Raw genomic sequence first — 17399 nt, forward strand, 5'->3', positions numbered from 1 at the left:
CAGGACCAACTCCGATCCACATCTTAGGAAAGAAGAACTCTTGGAGGCAGGATTGTCCAAGCAGGAACTTTTACTAAAACATGGTTGACAGTGGATAATCTAGACAGGATCTGGAAACTGTGTTGCAGGTTGATACTTTTAAAGTGTCCCTGAGTAAAACCCCCTCCCCTCAGTCCATTTGGTCAGCCCCGGATCAGTTAAGTTTCAGGTGTCAAAACCCTTTGTCAAAACCCATGCATTTACAACAATTGCTTCCTCCCCTTCAAATTCCAATCGGAGATACAAACCAGAATGCCCCCCCTTCTTTGTTTTTCTCAGTTCAAAGGTTTTGTTCCCTGGTCTTTGTCATGGCCTCCAGGCAGGCTGAATAAACAACCTTGCATCTAAGGGATAGAGATGGGCAATTAACAACCCTGTCTTCTCTTCCCCTCCTTGGGAATGGCAGAATCCAGTAAGGGGGTGAGATTTAGGTCTGCACAGAGAAGGAGTTAGGGATGGAATATAAATGGATTCTGACACATGCTCTTCCTTTCCATTCCTTTCCAGGGCCCAGTGGGCTTTCCAGGTGATCCAGGACCTCCGGGGGAGCCTGGTCCCGCTGTAAGTACCAAGGTGGAAAAACAGGGAGAGCCGTTCTTCCTCAAAACGGGTCTGAGAATTTCCACGGGAAGAAAATTCCAGGCAGCTGCTCTCCAGATCTTTTGGAAATATTTCAGTTTGGATTGAAATAGGGATTGTGGATGTTGTATTTCCCTGAAGATTTCAGAGATATATATTTCTGCATATATGCGTGTTTTTCACTTTTTGTGGCTTGTTGATTCATTGTCTGATCATCATCATCATCTAGTCTATTCTTTTTACAATGGTCTCATTTTTCTTTGATATTATTGAATGGTAGAAATTTTTAATCCAGGGGGAAACTTGATCTTTTGAAATCTCGATCTTCCATTGAACTCATTAGAGATAATGCCCATGGAAGATATTAATACATTCATCCTGTATGGCTTAATTACAAGAGCCAGGTTGGTGCTGTGGTCATGGCACCAGGTGGAGAGTGAGACCTTGAGTTTTAGACCTGCCCTAAGCATGGGGGGGGGGGGGCTGAGCCAGACCCTTCCTCTCAGCCCCAAGAAGAAGCAGGAAAAGCAAACCCTTCTGAAACTTTGCCAAGAAAATTGTAGGGCCCGGTCTAGGCAGTCATGAGGAGCCAACACTGAGTCGAAGCCACACAAATATATTACAATGTAATAAATTATATATAAGATATCTACAGTTTCTGTGTCACCTCTTGCATTTAGCTATTAATAACTTCCATTTTATTAGGAAATTCCTCAGGAACATGCCCTTCAAAAGGCATGAAATAGTAATGGGAAAGTTAAGAATTTATTTTCTGTTTGAGACTAAAACAGATGAAGAACGGCTGCAAGAGTTGGGTTTGGCTGGTCCAGAGGTAAGCAACCTTGGCTCTTTTATGACTCATGGACTTCAATTCCCAGAATTCCTCAGCCAGCATGGCTGGCTCAGGAATTCTGGGAGTTGAAGTCCATGAGTCATAAAAGAGTCAAAGTTGCCTACCCCTGGGCTAGTCTAAAGAAAATAAAAAACAGGGGAGACATGTTAGCAGTATTCCAGTATCTGAGGGGCTGCCACAAAGAAGAGGGGGTCACGTTATTCTCCAAAGCACCAGAGGGCAGGACAAGAAACAACGGATGGGAACTAATCAAGGAGAGAAGCAACCTGGAATTAAGGAGAAACTTCCTGACAGGAAGGACAATTAACCAGTGGAACAGCTTGCCACCAGAAATCCTGGGAGCTCCATCCCTGGAGGTTTTTAAGACGAGGCTGGACAGCCACTTGTCTGAGATGGTGTAGGTTCTCCTGCTTGAGTGGGGGGCTGGACTAGAAGACCTCCAAGGTCCCTTCCAACTCTGTTCTCTTCTACTTTCTCCTAGGGTCAGGATGGCCCACCAGGCGATAAGGGAGACGATGGTGAACCTGGCCAAACGGTGAGTACCCTGACTAGACGCAGGTTGCGTGTCTTTCTTAGGGGCAAAAGATGCATCTCTTTGATTAGTAGCAAAAATAGGATGTGGATGAGTTAGTGACTGAGTAGGAGAGCTGAGGAGTGGTGGGAGCCATGAGTCAGAAGCTGGGGTCAGCTGGTGTTTCCTGAATGGGTCGACCTGGAAGCCTTCGTCTGGAGGAAAGCCTGCCCCAAGACTAAGCCCCCTTTTCTTCTTTTTTCACAACTGTCCTAGCTGGTACTCCTGCTGCTTCTCTGCAGAAGACAGTTGGGCACGTCTCTCTCTTTCCACAAGTGTGGAAATAGCAAATTTCTGGTGCGTCTAGAGTCATAATGCCAGGGTGAATTTAACGGGCAAGATGATAAGAAGCCTAGGAGTCAGAAAGATACTTACGGATGCTCTTTTGAGCTCGTGGTGACCCCAAAACCTCATAAAAGGACATTGTCAGGCTTGTCCCAGCTTGGGCATCCAGGGAAGGAAGACCCCCCCCCCGACTCCATTTATAGTGAAAGCCAAGTGGTTACAGCATAGCAAAGCCAGATGTGATGATTTCCCTTCTCCTAGGCCCTCCTCCCCCCCATCTTGGTGGTGTCCAGGAACGTTCAAATTGGGGGTTTTGCTAACAGTTCCACATTTTGGCGCCTCTTTGGTGGCAGGTGTTTGCATTCTGTTCCCTGGCAGGTGTCCATGGATCTGTCCACTGTTGTCTCTGGTTGTTACATCTGGTTCCCGTCATTCCCCCTCCCCACATTTTATGACAGGCTCCCAGCAAAGCAAAGCTGAGCTGGGCTGAAGCGGTTTGATGGCAGATCTGACAGACGTAAAGGTGGGGGGGGGGGCAAAAATCACTTATCAACTCTTGCTTAGCAACAGACACTTGGGGTCAGTTGAGGACTTTGGGTAACCAAACGAGGGTTTAGCCTGTCCTGCCGGTTCTTGTGTTAGAGCTCAGAGGATAAGCACATTTTTCCCCTCTTCTTTTCTTTCCAGGGGTCCCCGGGTCCCACTGGAGAGCCAGGCCCTTCTGGACCACCAGGCAAGAGAGTAAGTTGCCTTTTCAGTCTTTCATCTCCCAGTTTTTAGCCAAAACCTCTCAGAAAATGCAACCAAAAGGCACAGCCAAGCTTCGTTTTACTGAATGGACACCCGTATCCTGATGCAAACAGGGGCCAGTTCTGCATACCTGCAAAGAAAACGGGGACATCAGAGGTGTTAATTATTGAAAATATAATGTATCACCATAACAACAAATCTCTGACATACTTGGAAATCTTGGCCTGAATAAAGGCAGACTCTTGTGTTGCTGCTATGAATAAATGATTATCTTTCTTGCCGTGACAACATGTTAGTTTGCAGCTCGTTTGAAAAACAGGAAAGCAAGGATAAGAAGAGTTGTCAGAGGCTTTGGAGAAATCACATCACCCCCAGAAATAGGGGGGGGGGGTCTTCTAGATTGCCCTGGTTCCCCTCCAGCCAGACTTCAAACCTCCCATAGATACTATTTCAAAGTTATATATTTGTTCTCATTTCTTTGAGTACAAATCAGCTGTTTTGCTTTGAAGCTGGTTTCCACTTAAGAAGAAGGTTAGATGCCAATAAAACAGGTAGAGAAGCTCTGCAACTGGAGGTTTCTTTTAAGTCTTTGGAAAGAGACCGGACAACCCTTTGTTCGGAATGGTCCAGGTTTTCGTGCCCAATCAGGATGTTGGACTAGAAGACCTCCAAGGTCCCTTCCACCTCTGTTGCTCTGTAGTCTGTATTCAAAAAGCAAAAGCAATTTTGATTTCGTTACCTGGGGGAATCTCAGACAACTCCTGGCATTCAGTGAAAGGAAGGTATTGTTTTTAACAACCAAAACGTTGGATAAAAAATAACCGTGAAAGATAAAAGAGTTTTTTTTTTTAAAAAAAATGACCATACCTCTGAAGAGCCATCCAGCCTCTTGGCTCGTGCTGGAGATGGGGGTTGGGCCTTCCTTTGCTCGAGCTGTTGTTAGATCTGGCAGGAGGTTCGTAAGAGGCAAAGTTGCCCCAACCATCTGGGTTTAATCACACTGCGCTGTGTCTCCCCATCTCTTTAGGGGCCACCTGGACCAGCAGGACCTGAAGGCCGTCAGGGAGAGAAAGGCGCCAAGGTAAAACGCTGAGCTGCTGCCAGACAAATCAGCATTTCTGGTTTCGGCCATGTTCTCCCTGTAACGTCTCGCTTCTCTTTAGGGTGAAGCTGGATTGGAAGGACCTCCCGGGAAAACGGGCCCTGTTGGTCCTCAAGGACCTCCAGGAAAGCCAGGTCCAGATGGACTTCGGGGAATACCTGGCCCAGTGGTAAGTGTTGGCCAACCAAGGTCCACTTCATCTCTAGGAGAGTGCTGATCCAAAACCAAAAGCATGTACATCAAGGCTGCTTTTATTGTCGTGGCTACAGGACCTTTCAAGTCTGAAAGTGCTTCTCCCTCCCTGCCTTTATCTTTGGGTAAACCAAGAAAGGCCTGAAAAGTTTTCCTAAATTATTTTCTTGGAATGGGGTCAAGACATGCTTGTCTGAACATTGCCTTGGTGGTGGCAAGAAGGTTCCTCCTGTCCTTCAGAGCCATCTCCCCATGTGCCCTTCGTAAAGGTTGAGTTGTGGAATTCTTGCTGGAATTTCCTTGGCTCAGTTTTTCAGGAACTGCCCCAGAATTCTTATCTGCAGAACATTTTAAGTTCAAGAAACCACCTTATTTCCAGCATTTTCTAGGGAATCAAAAAATCCAGTACTACAAACATCCAGACCAACAAATGTCCTTTGCCATGAAGACTGGCTGGTGTTCTTCCTTGGAACTTGAAATCTGCAACATCAGATCAGAAGTATTGGAGATGGTAACCTAGAACTAGCAAGGGACGCGGTGGCTCAGTGGGTTAGGACGCTGAGCTTGTCGATCAGAAGGTCGGCAGTTTGGCGGGTCGAATCCCGAGTGCCGCGTAACAGAGTGAGCGCCTGTTACTCGTCCCAGCTTCTGCCAACCTAGCAGTTCGAAAGCACGTAAAAATGCAAGTAGAAAAATAGGGACCACTACAGTGTGAAGGTAACAGCGTTCCGTGCGCCTTTGGCGTCTAGTCATGCCGGCCACATGACCACGGAGATGTCCTCGGACAAGCGCTGGCTCTTCGGCTTTGAAACGGAGATGAGCACCGGCCCCTAGAGTCGGAAACGACTAGCACACATGTGCGGGGGAACCTTTACCTTTTTAACCTAGAACTAGAACTACAAATGACATGACAATCTGAGGGACTGGAAGACTGAAGACCTTGGACAAACATTTCCCTGTTCCTTCTAAGAAGAAAGGCATCAATTCTCACATATAAAATTAGTTAGGTTATGACGTTACGATGTGATGTCCTCCATCCTCTTTCAGTTTGCAGCTGCTGTCAAGGTTTTTATAATGATGGATACAGATATGACAGCTGAAGACAAGTGTTCATGTAAGATTAATTGGAGTTTAGTCTGTGGAAGCTTCAGCCAGCCTGTGTTTGTTGGCATTAAAGGTGCCCCAAGTGTGTCTGTTGATTGTTGTGATGGATGTTAATCTGATTGTGGTGGCGCCACTGACACAGCAGCCTCCCCAGAGACTTGACCGGAGGCGCTTGTCAAGACATCAGATAACTGTGAGCGATTGAATAGATTTTGTTTCAAATCACTTAATAAACTAAAAATCAAGACAGCCCGGTTCATGGTATGGGTCAAAGCCCACCAGCTGGTTGTGAGAAGGGGAAAAAAACCCACCTCAGTAGTATGCATGGAGAGCAGAGAGTTGACAGAAAAGGAATCTGGATCTCCTTGAAAAGCAAACACGTTTCGGACGGTCAGTCATGACCACAAATTAGCCAAACCAAAAAGCTGCAGGTTTCGTGGACCACAAGAATCTTCAGATGGGATTTCTCTCTGATGTCAGGTGTCAGTCAGAAAAACCGAGCCTTGAGAGGAGATGCCTTCTTGTTCTCTCCTTTTGGCCTTGTCGAGGCCTTGTTTTGTATCTTATGAGGCCTTATTTTGGCCTTACTCTTCTGGCCATACAGGGTGACACTGCAGAGTCCTTCAGAAGAACTTTTTCTATTTTGGTGGCCTCCAGAAAATCTCCGTTTGATGTAATAAGGTTCGTGACTCGATCGGTAGAGTCGGCCACCACAGCAGATTCGAGGAGATGGGATTTTTGAAGCCTGGTTTCCAGGAAAGCTCCACGTAATGGGGTCTCTGACACCATTTGCAGACTCTGCTGCTGCAGCAAATTCTAGGAAACGGATTTTTTGAGGGCGAATCCCAGGAAGCAGATCGCCGTCCAGCTACCTGGCAGGGAAATCAGAATTTGGTCAGGCCTGTAAATTTGTACCCCAGGTGGAGACCAAGGGCAGGCTGGCCTCCTACTCGGCGATATTCCTCTTGGTAGTCTGGACTAGGAATACTAAAGCAGAGACACAGACACCCAGGTATTTTCCCCACCAGGCATTTCACTCCCACTCCTTTATCCTTAGTTATATGTTAGATTTTACATCTGGCCAATAGCGGTAGTTCTCAACTTACAGTTATTTGTTTAGCGACTGTTCAGTTATGATGGCACTGAAAAAGTGACTTAGCCTCACACTTACAACTGTTGCAGCATCCCCGCAGTCGCATGACTGCAAGTCGGGCCCTTGGCAACCAGCATGCATTTAGAGCTGTTGCCACCTCACAGGGTGAGGGGGTCCCTGGTTGCAGCCTTCCCTGCCGGCTTCCAGCAAGTGAAGTCATTTCTGTAATAATTGTTAGCTGTTTGGTTAGTGACAGCAGCAAAAAAAGGGGGCCTAAAATTGGGTGAGACTCACATAACAACTGCATTGCTTAGTTGTGGTTCCAATTGTGGTCATACAGGACTGCCTATAGTGGTTCCAATTGTGGTCGTACAGGACCGCCTGTAGAGGTTCCAATTGTGGTTGTACAGGACCGCCTGTAGCGGTTCCAATTGTGGTTGTACAGGACCGCCTGTAGCGGTTCCAATTGTGGTTGTACAGGACCGCCTGTAGCGGTTCCGGTTGTGGTTGTACAGGACCGCCTGTAGCGGTTCCGGTTGTGGTTGTACAGGACCGCCCGTAGCGGTTCCGGTTGTGGTTGTACAGGACCACCTGTGGTGGTTCTGGTTGTGGTTGTACAGGACCGCCTGTGGCGGTTCCAGTTGTGGTTGTACAGGACCGCCTGTGGCCCTTTTAGACTGCGGGGGAGTCGCGTCCGGCTGCTGCCCCAAAGAAAGGCGATGCACAGACGTGCTTGGCACCTGCTGGGAGACAGCACTGAGTTCAGGTTTCGACAGTGAACGCTGCATTAATCATGGCTATTACTAGGGCAGCCCTCCTTGAAACAAATAGTCGGGGTGGAAATGGAACATAAAAACTCTACTCTCCTTGCCTCGGTTGATTCTTCTAGAGTGCGGGAGATATACGAGCATCTCCCACCTCAGTTAGCCGTTTCTCCTACTAACCCAGAATGCACCATAATAGCTCAATGTGTCCGTTGTTTTCTAGGGCGAGCAAGGGCTTCCCGGATCTCCAGGCCCAGATGGACCTCCTGGCCCAATGGTATGTCTGACCTTTTGGGAATTGTGCTTGACCTGCCTTGGGGCTGAAAGCAAAGGCTGGCCCCTCCCCCACCCCTTCCTGGTTCAAGCAAGATCTGCCTCTCAATGGGGGGGTCGGGGGGGCGTCTGCAGCCCGGGATCCCGAGCAGCCTCTTTCCTCCCCCGAGCACCTTGGCTGGCCAGCCCCTCCCTCACAAAAGAGCTCCTGTCCTGACCTTTATGCGGAAGCACTGGAATGTAGCCAGAGGGCCCTTTGAAAGTGGCCCCTCTTGAGCGGCACGGAAAGCGAAGGCTCGGAATTAGAAATGCGTTAATTTTCCTTTCCCAAATTACATTTGGCTGCCATAAATCCAAACAAACCAACAAAAAAAGTGGCCGAACGAGACGCCTGATTTTTAGTGTCATCCTTCTTGTTCTCTCCAAAGGGTCCACCTGGTTTACCTGGCCTGAAAGGGGATTCGGGTCCCAAGGGAGAAAAGGTGAGTTTTCGGCATTAAGATACGTCTGTGGCCCAAACATTAACCTCCGGAGAAGCCTGTGAATTGGAAGCCCCCGTCTTGACGGTGACATCCGGAGCTGGAAAGGGAATTCCTGAAGCCCGCTGGGAATTGCAGCTCCTGGCCTTCTCCGCTCTTGACCCAAAGAGCGTTTGCCATGCCGGCCCTTGCCTTTTTCTAGGGTCATCCTGGGCTGATCGGTCTTATTGGGCCTCCCGGCGAGCAAGGAGAAAAGGGAGACCGAGGACTGCCGGGACCTCAAGGAGGATCAGGGTCTAAAGGAGAGCAGGTAGAGACCACGGAGAGCCTTGCCACAAGGTCCCTTGCTGCTTCTTCTTAAGCTCCCCCCCCCCCCGTGGTGAGGATGGGAGCGGCGGGTGCGGCTGAAGCTTCCGAACTGGAAAGAACTCCCCCACTAAAGCTGGCGATTAAGAAGGCTTTGCAAGCATGGATTCTCCTCTTTGTCTCCTCCTTCCAGGGTATTCAAGGTCCGTCCGGCCCGCTTGGCCCTCCTGGTCCTCCAGGGCTGCCGGTGAGTAGCAAAGAGGCCGGGACTTGGCTCCATTAAATGAACACGTGCGTGTCCCTCCCCACCCCAATATAATAGAACATGATTTGGCCTTTCGGTGATTTCAGAAAGATAAATGCCTTTATTCTGAAGGATAGTAAGAATTCTGAGCGTACAGAGCCAACGGCTGCTTCAGCCTCAGACTGACACGCTGGACGCGTTTATTAGGACGCAACTTTGTTCTGCTAATCCGCACCGACCTCGGGTAGGGGCTGCTTCGTTATTTTTAATGGGCGCCTTGCCAACTAGCTCTTCTGTCTTTCAACCAGGGCCCCCCCGGTCCAAAAGGTGCTAAAGGATCTTCCGTAAGTACAAGTATCAAATCTATCAGAAAATTGTTTTATTACTATTCATGGTAGTATTGCAGTCCTCATGGTCTCGGGAGGGGGCGAGGGGGGAAAGAAGCTCTTCATTCCTTTCCTGTCTTTCCAGCCCCTTCCCCTTTCCGTGTCTTTGTCCCTCCCATCATCCACATCTCCCCCTTCAAGAAGTTGCTCCTTTGATTACTCTGAGGTTGATTACTCTGGTGTCATCCCCCAGAGGAATGAAAGGTGACATTTGTGTTTCCTGAATCTTCCTCATTCCTGGGGAAGAAAGGAAAAGTAGCTCTAACAAGGAGCACAGTGGCAGAAGACGGGGGGGGCGGGGGGGTCCTCTTCCAGACCCCAGACTGGGGATGGTCCACTTGTAAAAGCAGCGGGGTGAGGGTGGCTGGGAGCACTGTCCTTCTGCATCTCTTCTTCCAATGAATTTCCTTTGGAGAAAAGCAACAGGATGAGTCCCTGCTTGGAGACTTGTCCGTTAGTGGGCCATGGGGTCTATGTAGCCTTTGCTCAATCCTTTCACCCTTTTATGGCTGCCCAGAAGGGAATGCAGAAGGGGGAGTTGGGTGCCCCCGCCTGGCCCGAGAAAACGTTAGAGGTTGGGAGGAACTGAGCTAGTCAAGATCGAAAGAGGAGACTTGTTCCACGGAGATGGTCAAATGTCCCACTCAGTCCATCTAGCAAAGAAAGACTCCTGGCCGTTTGTTTTGCCAAGAGTCTATTGAAGCTCAAATGGTCACAGAAGTAGCATAAGCTGAATCTGAGCACAAAGGAAAGTTCCCTGCCCCTCCTGCCCCCGTTGTCTGCAAAGGTCCAATCGGGTGCTTGCATATTGTTCAGGAAACAGGTGCTCGGTTCCCGGCTCCCCACATCGCCTTCGCTTCTCACACGGCTCAGCTGGGCTTCCATCCCCCCCCACTTCCTTCACGTTCCGACCTTCCCTTCCCCTCGCCCGCTAATGCCCGGCTGTCAGCTCGTGAGGCTTGGATAGGCGAGATGCAGCCATGACAGAGATGTTCAGAGGCCTCGGCAGGTTGCGGTTCCCGCCACACCATTTCCACGTGGGTTTCCAGGAGACAACCTCATCCCTCCCCCTTCGTCCTCTTGAAACCCCCCCGGGAATTGTACGGTGGGAACCGCAGTGGTCAGGGTGGCTTTCCTTAAGGGCTCTGGAGGGCTGCAGTCGCGCTTCGGCACCCGGTTAACTGGCCGTGTCTCCTCTGCTTCTCCTTCTTCCCAGGGGCCAACCGGTCCAAAGGGAGAAACTGGCCATCCCGGCCTGCCAGGACCTCCGGTAAGTGCTGCGGCTAAGATTCCTTCCAGGTGGTCGCTTCTCTGCTGTGGCCTCGCTCAAGCCAGGCTCCTGTTCTTCTCCCGCCCTCCAGGGTCCTCCAGGAGAGGTCATCCAACCTCTTCCCATCCAGTCCTCCAAACGGACTCGCAGAAACATTGATGCCAGCCAGCTGATGGATGATGCCAATTCTGACAATTACGTGGACTACGCCGATGGCATGGAAGAGATCTTCGGCTCCTTGAACTCCCTGAAACTGGAAATCGAGCAGATGAAACACCCCTTGGGCACCCAGCACAATCCCGCTCGGACCTGCAAGGACCTGCAGCTTTGCCACCCGGACTTCCCAGACGGTAGGCGGCATCCCTGGAAGGGGAGGGGGAATGGTTGGGTCTGGACATAGAAAGCGGCAATTGAACTTCTTTCGAAATGTTCGCAGATGTTCCAGTTCGGCCCCATTGATCAGACCAGTTAGACCAGAGATTTCAATCTAAGGTTAAAAAGTTGTGTAAATATCGTGGATGGCATGACAGAAACACAGTTAATCCAGATGGGTGCCAGGTTTTCCTTCCAGAGTTCCGTAGGGCTCCCACCCTGACTGGTTTTAGACAGGCAGGCAGGCAGCAGGAGAAGCAACCGTGTGTGAACAGGGAGCAAACCTCACACTCACCAGCACTGATGGTGTTGCCTAGTCAGGTAACGAAATGTCTGCAAGCAAACAGCCGGGCTCAGCGGGCACTACGGAGCCCACAGAGATGCTCTTCTCTTGGAAGCTGTTTTTCATATTTGTGTTTTAAAGTGGAAACATTCCCTTTTTAAAAAAGAATAAAGGTAGATTGAGGAATGACATGAATTTCAGAAGTGGAGGAAGTTTGAACAAGTCCTGCTGAAAGACAGAAATGAAGCTTTTCAGTGATGGGTCAGTTCCAGCTCTTTGGAACGGTGTCAGACGCCTGGAAAAACGCTGAAGACGGAGCTTCTCTGGAGGGCCTTTGGAGCGAATGCCGAAGACGGTGTTTGGGCTTTATCATTTCTAGCCACTGCCTTTTCTCCCAACTCTAGGAGAATATTGGGTAGACCCGAATCAAGGCTGTTCCCGGGATTCCTTCAAAGTGTACTGTAATTTTACAGCTGGTGGGGAAACTTGCATCTTCCCAGATAAGAAGTCTGAGGGGGTGAGTAACTCTTGTTATTTTTTGCTCTCCCTTTGGAAGATACAAATGTTCGCGGTCTGCACATTGCCTTGATTTTGCTTTCAGCGACATAATGCCCATCAGGAAAAGATTGAAAAGTGAGCGAAAGGCTGTCCCAGAGAAGGGGGGGGGTGTCCACCTATTCTCCAAAGCCCCTCTCTTCTATTCTAAATTCTGAACAGGAGAGATTCACCCTAGAACTAAGGACGGACCTCCTGACGGTAAAGACTCTTAATCAATGGGACAGCTGGCCTCCAGACGTAGCGGGTGCTCCATCCCTGTAGTGTTTAAAGAAGAGATTGGGCATCCATTGGTCTAGGATGGGATGAGAACTCCGGCCTTGGACTAGAAGATCTCCAAGGTCCCTTCCAGCCTTGTGATTTTATGATTCTATGAATTAGAGGCAGGAAAAAAAGAGCAAAGAAAATGAAATTGAGCAAATCTAGTTTACTTCAGCAACAGCCCCATCCCTTCTCCATCCCTTTGCAAGTCATCCTTGCCTCTCACACGTCTGAACGCTGATTCAGATGCTACGTTTTGTCCTTTGACCTTTCTCACTTCAATAGAATAGAGCTGGAAGGGACCTTGGAGGTCTTCTAGTCCAGCCCCCTGCTCAAGCAGGAGAACCTATACCATTTGAGACAAGTGACTGTCCAGCCTCTTCTTAAAAACCTCCCATGATGGAGCGCCCACGATTTCTGGTGGCAACTTCTGTTCCACTGGTTGACTGTCCTCACTGTCAGGAGGTTTCTCCTTAATTCCAGGTTGCTTCTCTCCTTGATTAGTTTCCAACCATTGTTTCTCATCCTGCCTTCTGGTGGCTTGGAAAATAATGTCACCCCCGTCTTCCTTGTGGCAGCCCCTCAAATACTGGAACTCTGCTATCATGTCTCCCCTATTTCTTCTTTTCTTTTGACTAGCCAAACTCAAGTCCTGCAGCCGTTCTTCGTATGTTTTAGTCTCCAGTCTATTGCCTTGTACATCTTTTAAATCTTCCTGTTTATTGATAGACTTCTGAAAACAACTTGCGCTGCTAATAAGCTGCAAAAAAGCTGAAATGTGGCATTTCCCGCAGATTCATACATGCAAATATATCATGTCACTTCCTGTATATTAAATTATTGGTAGGTTAAGTTTGAGTGAAAAATGTTGCGTTGGAGGTGAGAACGGCTGCCCGTCCTGTTGTCGTCCATTCACACTTTCACTTCCATGGTGCCCTGTTAGTTCATAGATCCCACGTGAACATGGGTGAATGAGGGCCTTGTACTGACACACACAGCCAGTCTGCTTTGAGAGTGAGATCTAGAGAACAGCCCAGTCTGGTTGTGACTGTTCTTGGGGGGCGGGGCAGTTGGGGGGAGGCCTAGGGACCATTGGGACAAAGGTTTCTGCTGGGCCTCCTGGTTTGGGTGGGTTAAATATTGCCCCATGTTGTTCCCTGTCCAGATTGGAATCCAACATGTTGGATCTCCTTTTCTTGGTGTGAACATCTATGGAAGGCCTGTGATTCTTAGGACCCCAAGCACATCCGGGCCCCTCTCTTCCCCACATAGATTGGGGCATCTCTGGAGATGAGGCTGATGTCCTTCGGAGCACTCAGCCTTGAGAATCCCCGGCTCTCTGGAGGCTTTGAGGGCCTCTGCCTCTTAGATGGAAAACTAATTCCATCATTTTCCAGCCAGCACACTCTTTTTGGCAGAAATACTTCTCTGTGTCTCTGAAAATGAGGAAACCTCTGTTGTTGTGCCTCCTTCCCCACCCACCCACACAACCGTGACAATTTGACCACAAAAAGCCTCCAGGAGTCGGGCCCGAAGTCTTCTAGGAGGCAGAAGGGGCCTGGATGTGTGGGACCAACAACCACACTCAGCCCTGTGAGCATAAAACACTCTTATCCTAAGAACATTTGTCACTCTCAACTTCTTTAAGCTATGGACCAAAAGGGGTTTGTGTGGGGGGGTATAAGCGTGCAGACATGCATCTGTTTATTTATTCTTGTGATTAAATGCTGTTTATTCATGGGACAGATTTATTTTCCTCATTATACACTGCCCTAAAAACAGCTTTTTCACGTTGAAATGTAAACTATTTGTTCAAGTACGAAGGAGGCTCCGTGAAACCCCTGCAAATAACGTAGAGTCACATGAAAAAGTCTGGGCCTGTTCATAGGAGTCAATCCTCTTTTCTTTCCCTAATCACTGTAGCCTTTTTGAAAGCCGCTCAAAGCCGCATCAGATCTTTCAGGCTGGGTTTGGGGATGGATACGTCCTCTGTGCTTCCCACCGGGGAGGAGGAGAGTTGGGGGGGGGGGGTGGAAGGTTCCAGAACATTCTCCACTTGAACAGCGCAGGCAGCATTGAATTCTCAGCACTCGGCCTCCCGAGTCCCTAAGTTCCTGCCTGCCACTGTATTCTTGGCAGCAAACAAACACACACACACAACTGTAGCAAGAAAGAGGCACGTGAATGCACAGAAGGCACAGTTGGTCTGAAAAGCTGCTATCAGTGTCAGACCTACCACAAACTTAATCCTCTAAGTCAGGGGTCCCCAACCCCCGGGCCGCGGCATGCCAGCAACCAGGCTGCACAATCAAGCAAAGCCCCATCCGTGGGATGCAGGCAGCACAACAAGCCAGGCCCCCTCCGGTCCGCAGAAAAAACCTCTCCACGGAACCGGGCCCCGGTGCCCAAAAGGTTGGGGGCCTCTGCTCTAAGTAGAAAGCAATCTTTGGCCCTGGTGGTGCAGAGGTTGGAGGGCAGCACTGCCAGCAGTTTGGCAGTTTCAGACTTACTGGCTTCAGGTTGACTCAGACTTCCGTCCTTTTGCGGTCGGTAAAATGAGGACCCAGATTGTTGTGGGCAACGTGCTGACTCTGTAAACTGCTTAGAGGGGGGGCCCGTAAAGCTCTGTGAAGTGGCCTATAAGTCTTAAGTGCTAAGGGCTAGGGCTATTTGCTGAGAAAGATATATTTTTATTAGAGATCAAAGGTGTTGCAGCAAATGCGTAGCCAGAACTGAGATTTTGCGTGCCAAAATCCTTATGTTGAACTTTCCCCTCCTTTCCCCTTCTGAACCGTCTTTCCTTTCCCACTCAAGGTAACCAATTAAAATCTTGCAAGCTGTTTTCCTAAGGGTCAGTTCAAGCGTGCTCTGTTGTGCCTCTCTCTCCTCCTTCCAGCTGGGTTACCTTGAAGCGGCGTTTCAAGTTGGCATGGCCCTTACTTGGGGTTTCCCCAACATGCCCCCTTCATTTATTTATTTATTTATTTTATTTTATTAAATTTATATACCGCCCTATTCCCGGAGGACTCAGGGCGGTGTACAGGGAGGATTAAAACAAACATACAAAAATACATCCCCTTTCTCCATAATGTGTCACCGCATATCGGTGAATCCCAAGCAAGTATGAGGTGGCAGCTGACTGTCAGATTTTTTTCTGAACTTTGGTTTTTTTCTGAACTTTGACATAGCTCTCCTATCACAATATCTGGAACTCCTTGGAGATTCATTGAAAACAGCCATAAATAAACATACAAGAAGGACAATGATTGTTGATTTTTGAACTGCCTCAGACTGTGGGAAATTGTTGTGTTGAGTTTTAGCCATGGTGCTTACTGGGGGATGCTTTAGAATTGGATGGGCCTTAGATACTTTTAGATTGCACTTCCATCATCCATTATTGGCTCTGCAGACTAGAACTAATGGAAACAGGACGCAACAGTGTCTGATGGCTCAGAGGTTACCCTAAAATTCATGCACCATGTTGAATTTTGATTCCAGAACCATGAACATTTCTTGGCAAATAAGAGTGTGTAAAATAATAGAGTACTCCTATGTGTCAGGTTTCTGACGTATTGCTTGACACTATGATTATAAAAGTGGCTTCTACTACTTCTCCTTCTAGAACGGCCTCTGGCTGAGGCTGTTGGGAGTTGGTATGCAAAACATCTGGAGGACCACCGGTTCCTCAACTGTGCCCTGGAGATTTCACCTATCCACGGCAGTGGATCACCATGAAATGAAATGAAAGAAGGAATAGGAGGGCTCTAGGCTTCACAGCGATGACAATATATTTGAAGACACTAATAAGCATTCAGAGAAGCAAATCCTTGGAAGCAGAACAGCCTTTTTTGGCTTTTTAAATAGAGGGGCGAATCAACACCCCCCCCCCCGGTTGCCTTAACAGGCCCGTTTCTCTCTTGGCTTCCTCCCCACCAACCGCCAACCATCCAGGCTCAGGTTTTCTGGGTGCTCTTTCAACACATCAGGAGTTGAGTTGATGGTTTTTGGTTTTGCTTAAAAGAAAGACTCAAGTGATTTCCGTGGGAATCTTTTATTGCAGACTGTAACTCTTCTTTTTGTCTTGTCTCTGTTCTTCTCTTCCCCAACGTGCCTCTTCCACCGTTTTCAGGCTAGAATTACTTCATGGCCAAAGGAAACCCCGGGCTCCTGGTTCAGTGAATTCAAGCGCGGTAAACTGGTAAGAGGAACCCACACTCGGCTTTCTGTTTGGCTTTAACCCTTCTCGTATTTTGCAGAGCAAAATGGCGCGTTGGCCCAAAGAGCAGCCAGCCACGTGGTATAGTCGCTACAAGCGAGGGTCTTTGGTAAGTGGTAAAGCTCCTGGCTCCCTCCGCCCTCCATCTGGAGCACGCCAGCCATGTCCGCTTTCCACGTCTGGCCCCAAACTAATTTCACTCTATATGCTGAACTAACAAGCAACGCTGGATGGAAGAGTCCAAGGAGGGCAAAGGAGCAATTGCAGAGGGAGTTTGGGGCCCTCGCCGTGATCGACAACTCCTTGGCCTTCCTGAGGTTAGCTTCTCCTTTGACCTGATCAGGAGATTCTTCTGTGGACAGGACAGGACAGGACAGGAAAGGACAGGACAGGGCTTGAATCAGAACTTGATTCCAGACAACTGGCAGAATTCACAACACACACACACACACACACACACACACATATTGTGTGTGTGTGTGTGTGTGTGTGTGTGTGTGTGTGTGTGTATATATATATATATAAATATATAAAATTAAGTATGTGAATATTCATGGAAATTATATATGCATAAACGGTATTATATTGATGAACTACTTTACAGAACTACTTTACAGAAACTATGTAAATTCTAAGAATTTCATATAAAAATATTTGTGTTTGGAGAAATATGCTCCAAAATAAACTAAAAACATTACATTAAAAATGATTGAACTGGAAAGATTGGAAGATTCCCAAAACTGGGAAAATGGAATGGAAACATTTTCAAAATTAGAATAGCCAAAATCAACCGGTTTGCCTCTTTCTGCCAAAATTCGTTCCCATACGGCACCTGATGGAATTCAACCCCAATTTTCAATTCACTTTGGAAGCAAATACAGACCTGAGTTTACACGATCACGGGAACCTATGGGAAGCAACCTGATGCCAAATCTCAGGCGTTCTCCTCACTGGAGCAACAGAAGCACAAGGGAACCCTACTTAACACTGGAAAAGTGGTGGAATTGCTTGCACCAAATGGGGGGGGGGCATTGCTGAACAACTGAAACATGAGGAGAAAACTTTGGGTGTGGCAATCAAGAAAAGCCAAGAAAGTGATAAAAGATGTAGAATTCATTTCTCTCAGCTTTTGTTGTTCAGAAAAGACCTTCTCAGCTTGACAGTCTCTGTCCAGTGTTTGCTATAGTCTCAGAACTGGAGGTTTGGCCACAAGTTGTCCAGCTTGATTGGCAAAAATCAAAATAAGGTAAACGTAATTTTTCTACTTGAGTTCCATATTCCACAAGTCCATATTTCATAATCTGGAAGGCTGGGGGGGGGGGGGTAAAACAGTTTTAGATGAAGTTAGGCAAGTGAAAAGTCCTCTCTTTGTGAGAGAAGTGTTGGTGCACATTTGGAAGCACACGAAAGAAGAGCGGTGCA

At 48.3% G+C, this 17399-nt stretch overlaps 1 protein-coding gene across 1 annotated transcript in view; it reads left to right on the plus strand.

Annotated features, from left to right (window-relative positions):
* Positions 1–17399, plus strand: part of COL5A1 (collagen type V alpha 1 chain) — a 217147-nt gene that overhangs the window by 190026 nt on the left and 9722 nt on the right. Inside the window, exons 51-64 of the mRNA XM_081339577.1 lie at positions 547–600; positions 1953–2006; positions 3015–3068; positions 4105–4158; positions 4241–4348; positions 7556–7609; positions 8034–8087; positions 8287–8394; positions 8584–8637; positions 8943–8978; positions 10237–10290; positions 10382–10640; positions 11350–11462; positions 15891–15959. Coding sequence (XP_081195703.1) covers positions 547–600; positions 1953–2006; positions 3015–3068; positions 4105–4158; positions 4241–4348; positions 7556–7609; positions 8034–8087; positions 8287–8394; positions 8584–8637; positions 8943–8978; positions 10237–10290; positions 10382–10640; positions 11350–11462; positions 15891–15959 — 1125 coding nt within the window. The remainder of the gene's footprint in view (positions 1–546; positions 601–1952; positions 2007–3014; positions 3069–4104; positions 4159–4240; positions 4349–7555; positions 7610–8033; positions 8088–8286; positions 8395–8583; positions 8638–8942; positions 8979–10236; positions 10291–10381; positions 10641–11349; positions 11463–15890; positions 15960–17399) is intronic.

This window comes from Vipera berus (assembly GCF_964194415.1).
Source record: "Vipera berus genome assembly, chromosome: 15".
Taxonomy (NCBI): domain Eukaryota; kingdom Metazoa; phylum Chordata; class Lepidosauria; order Squamata; family Viperidae; genus Vipera; species Vipera berus.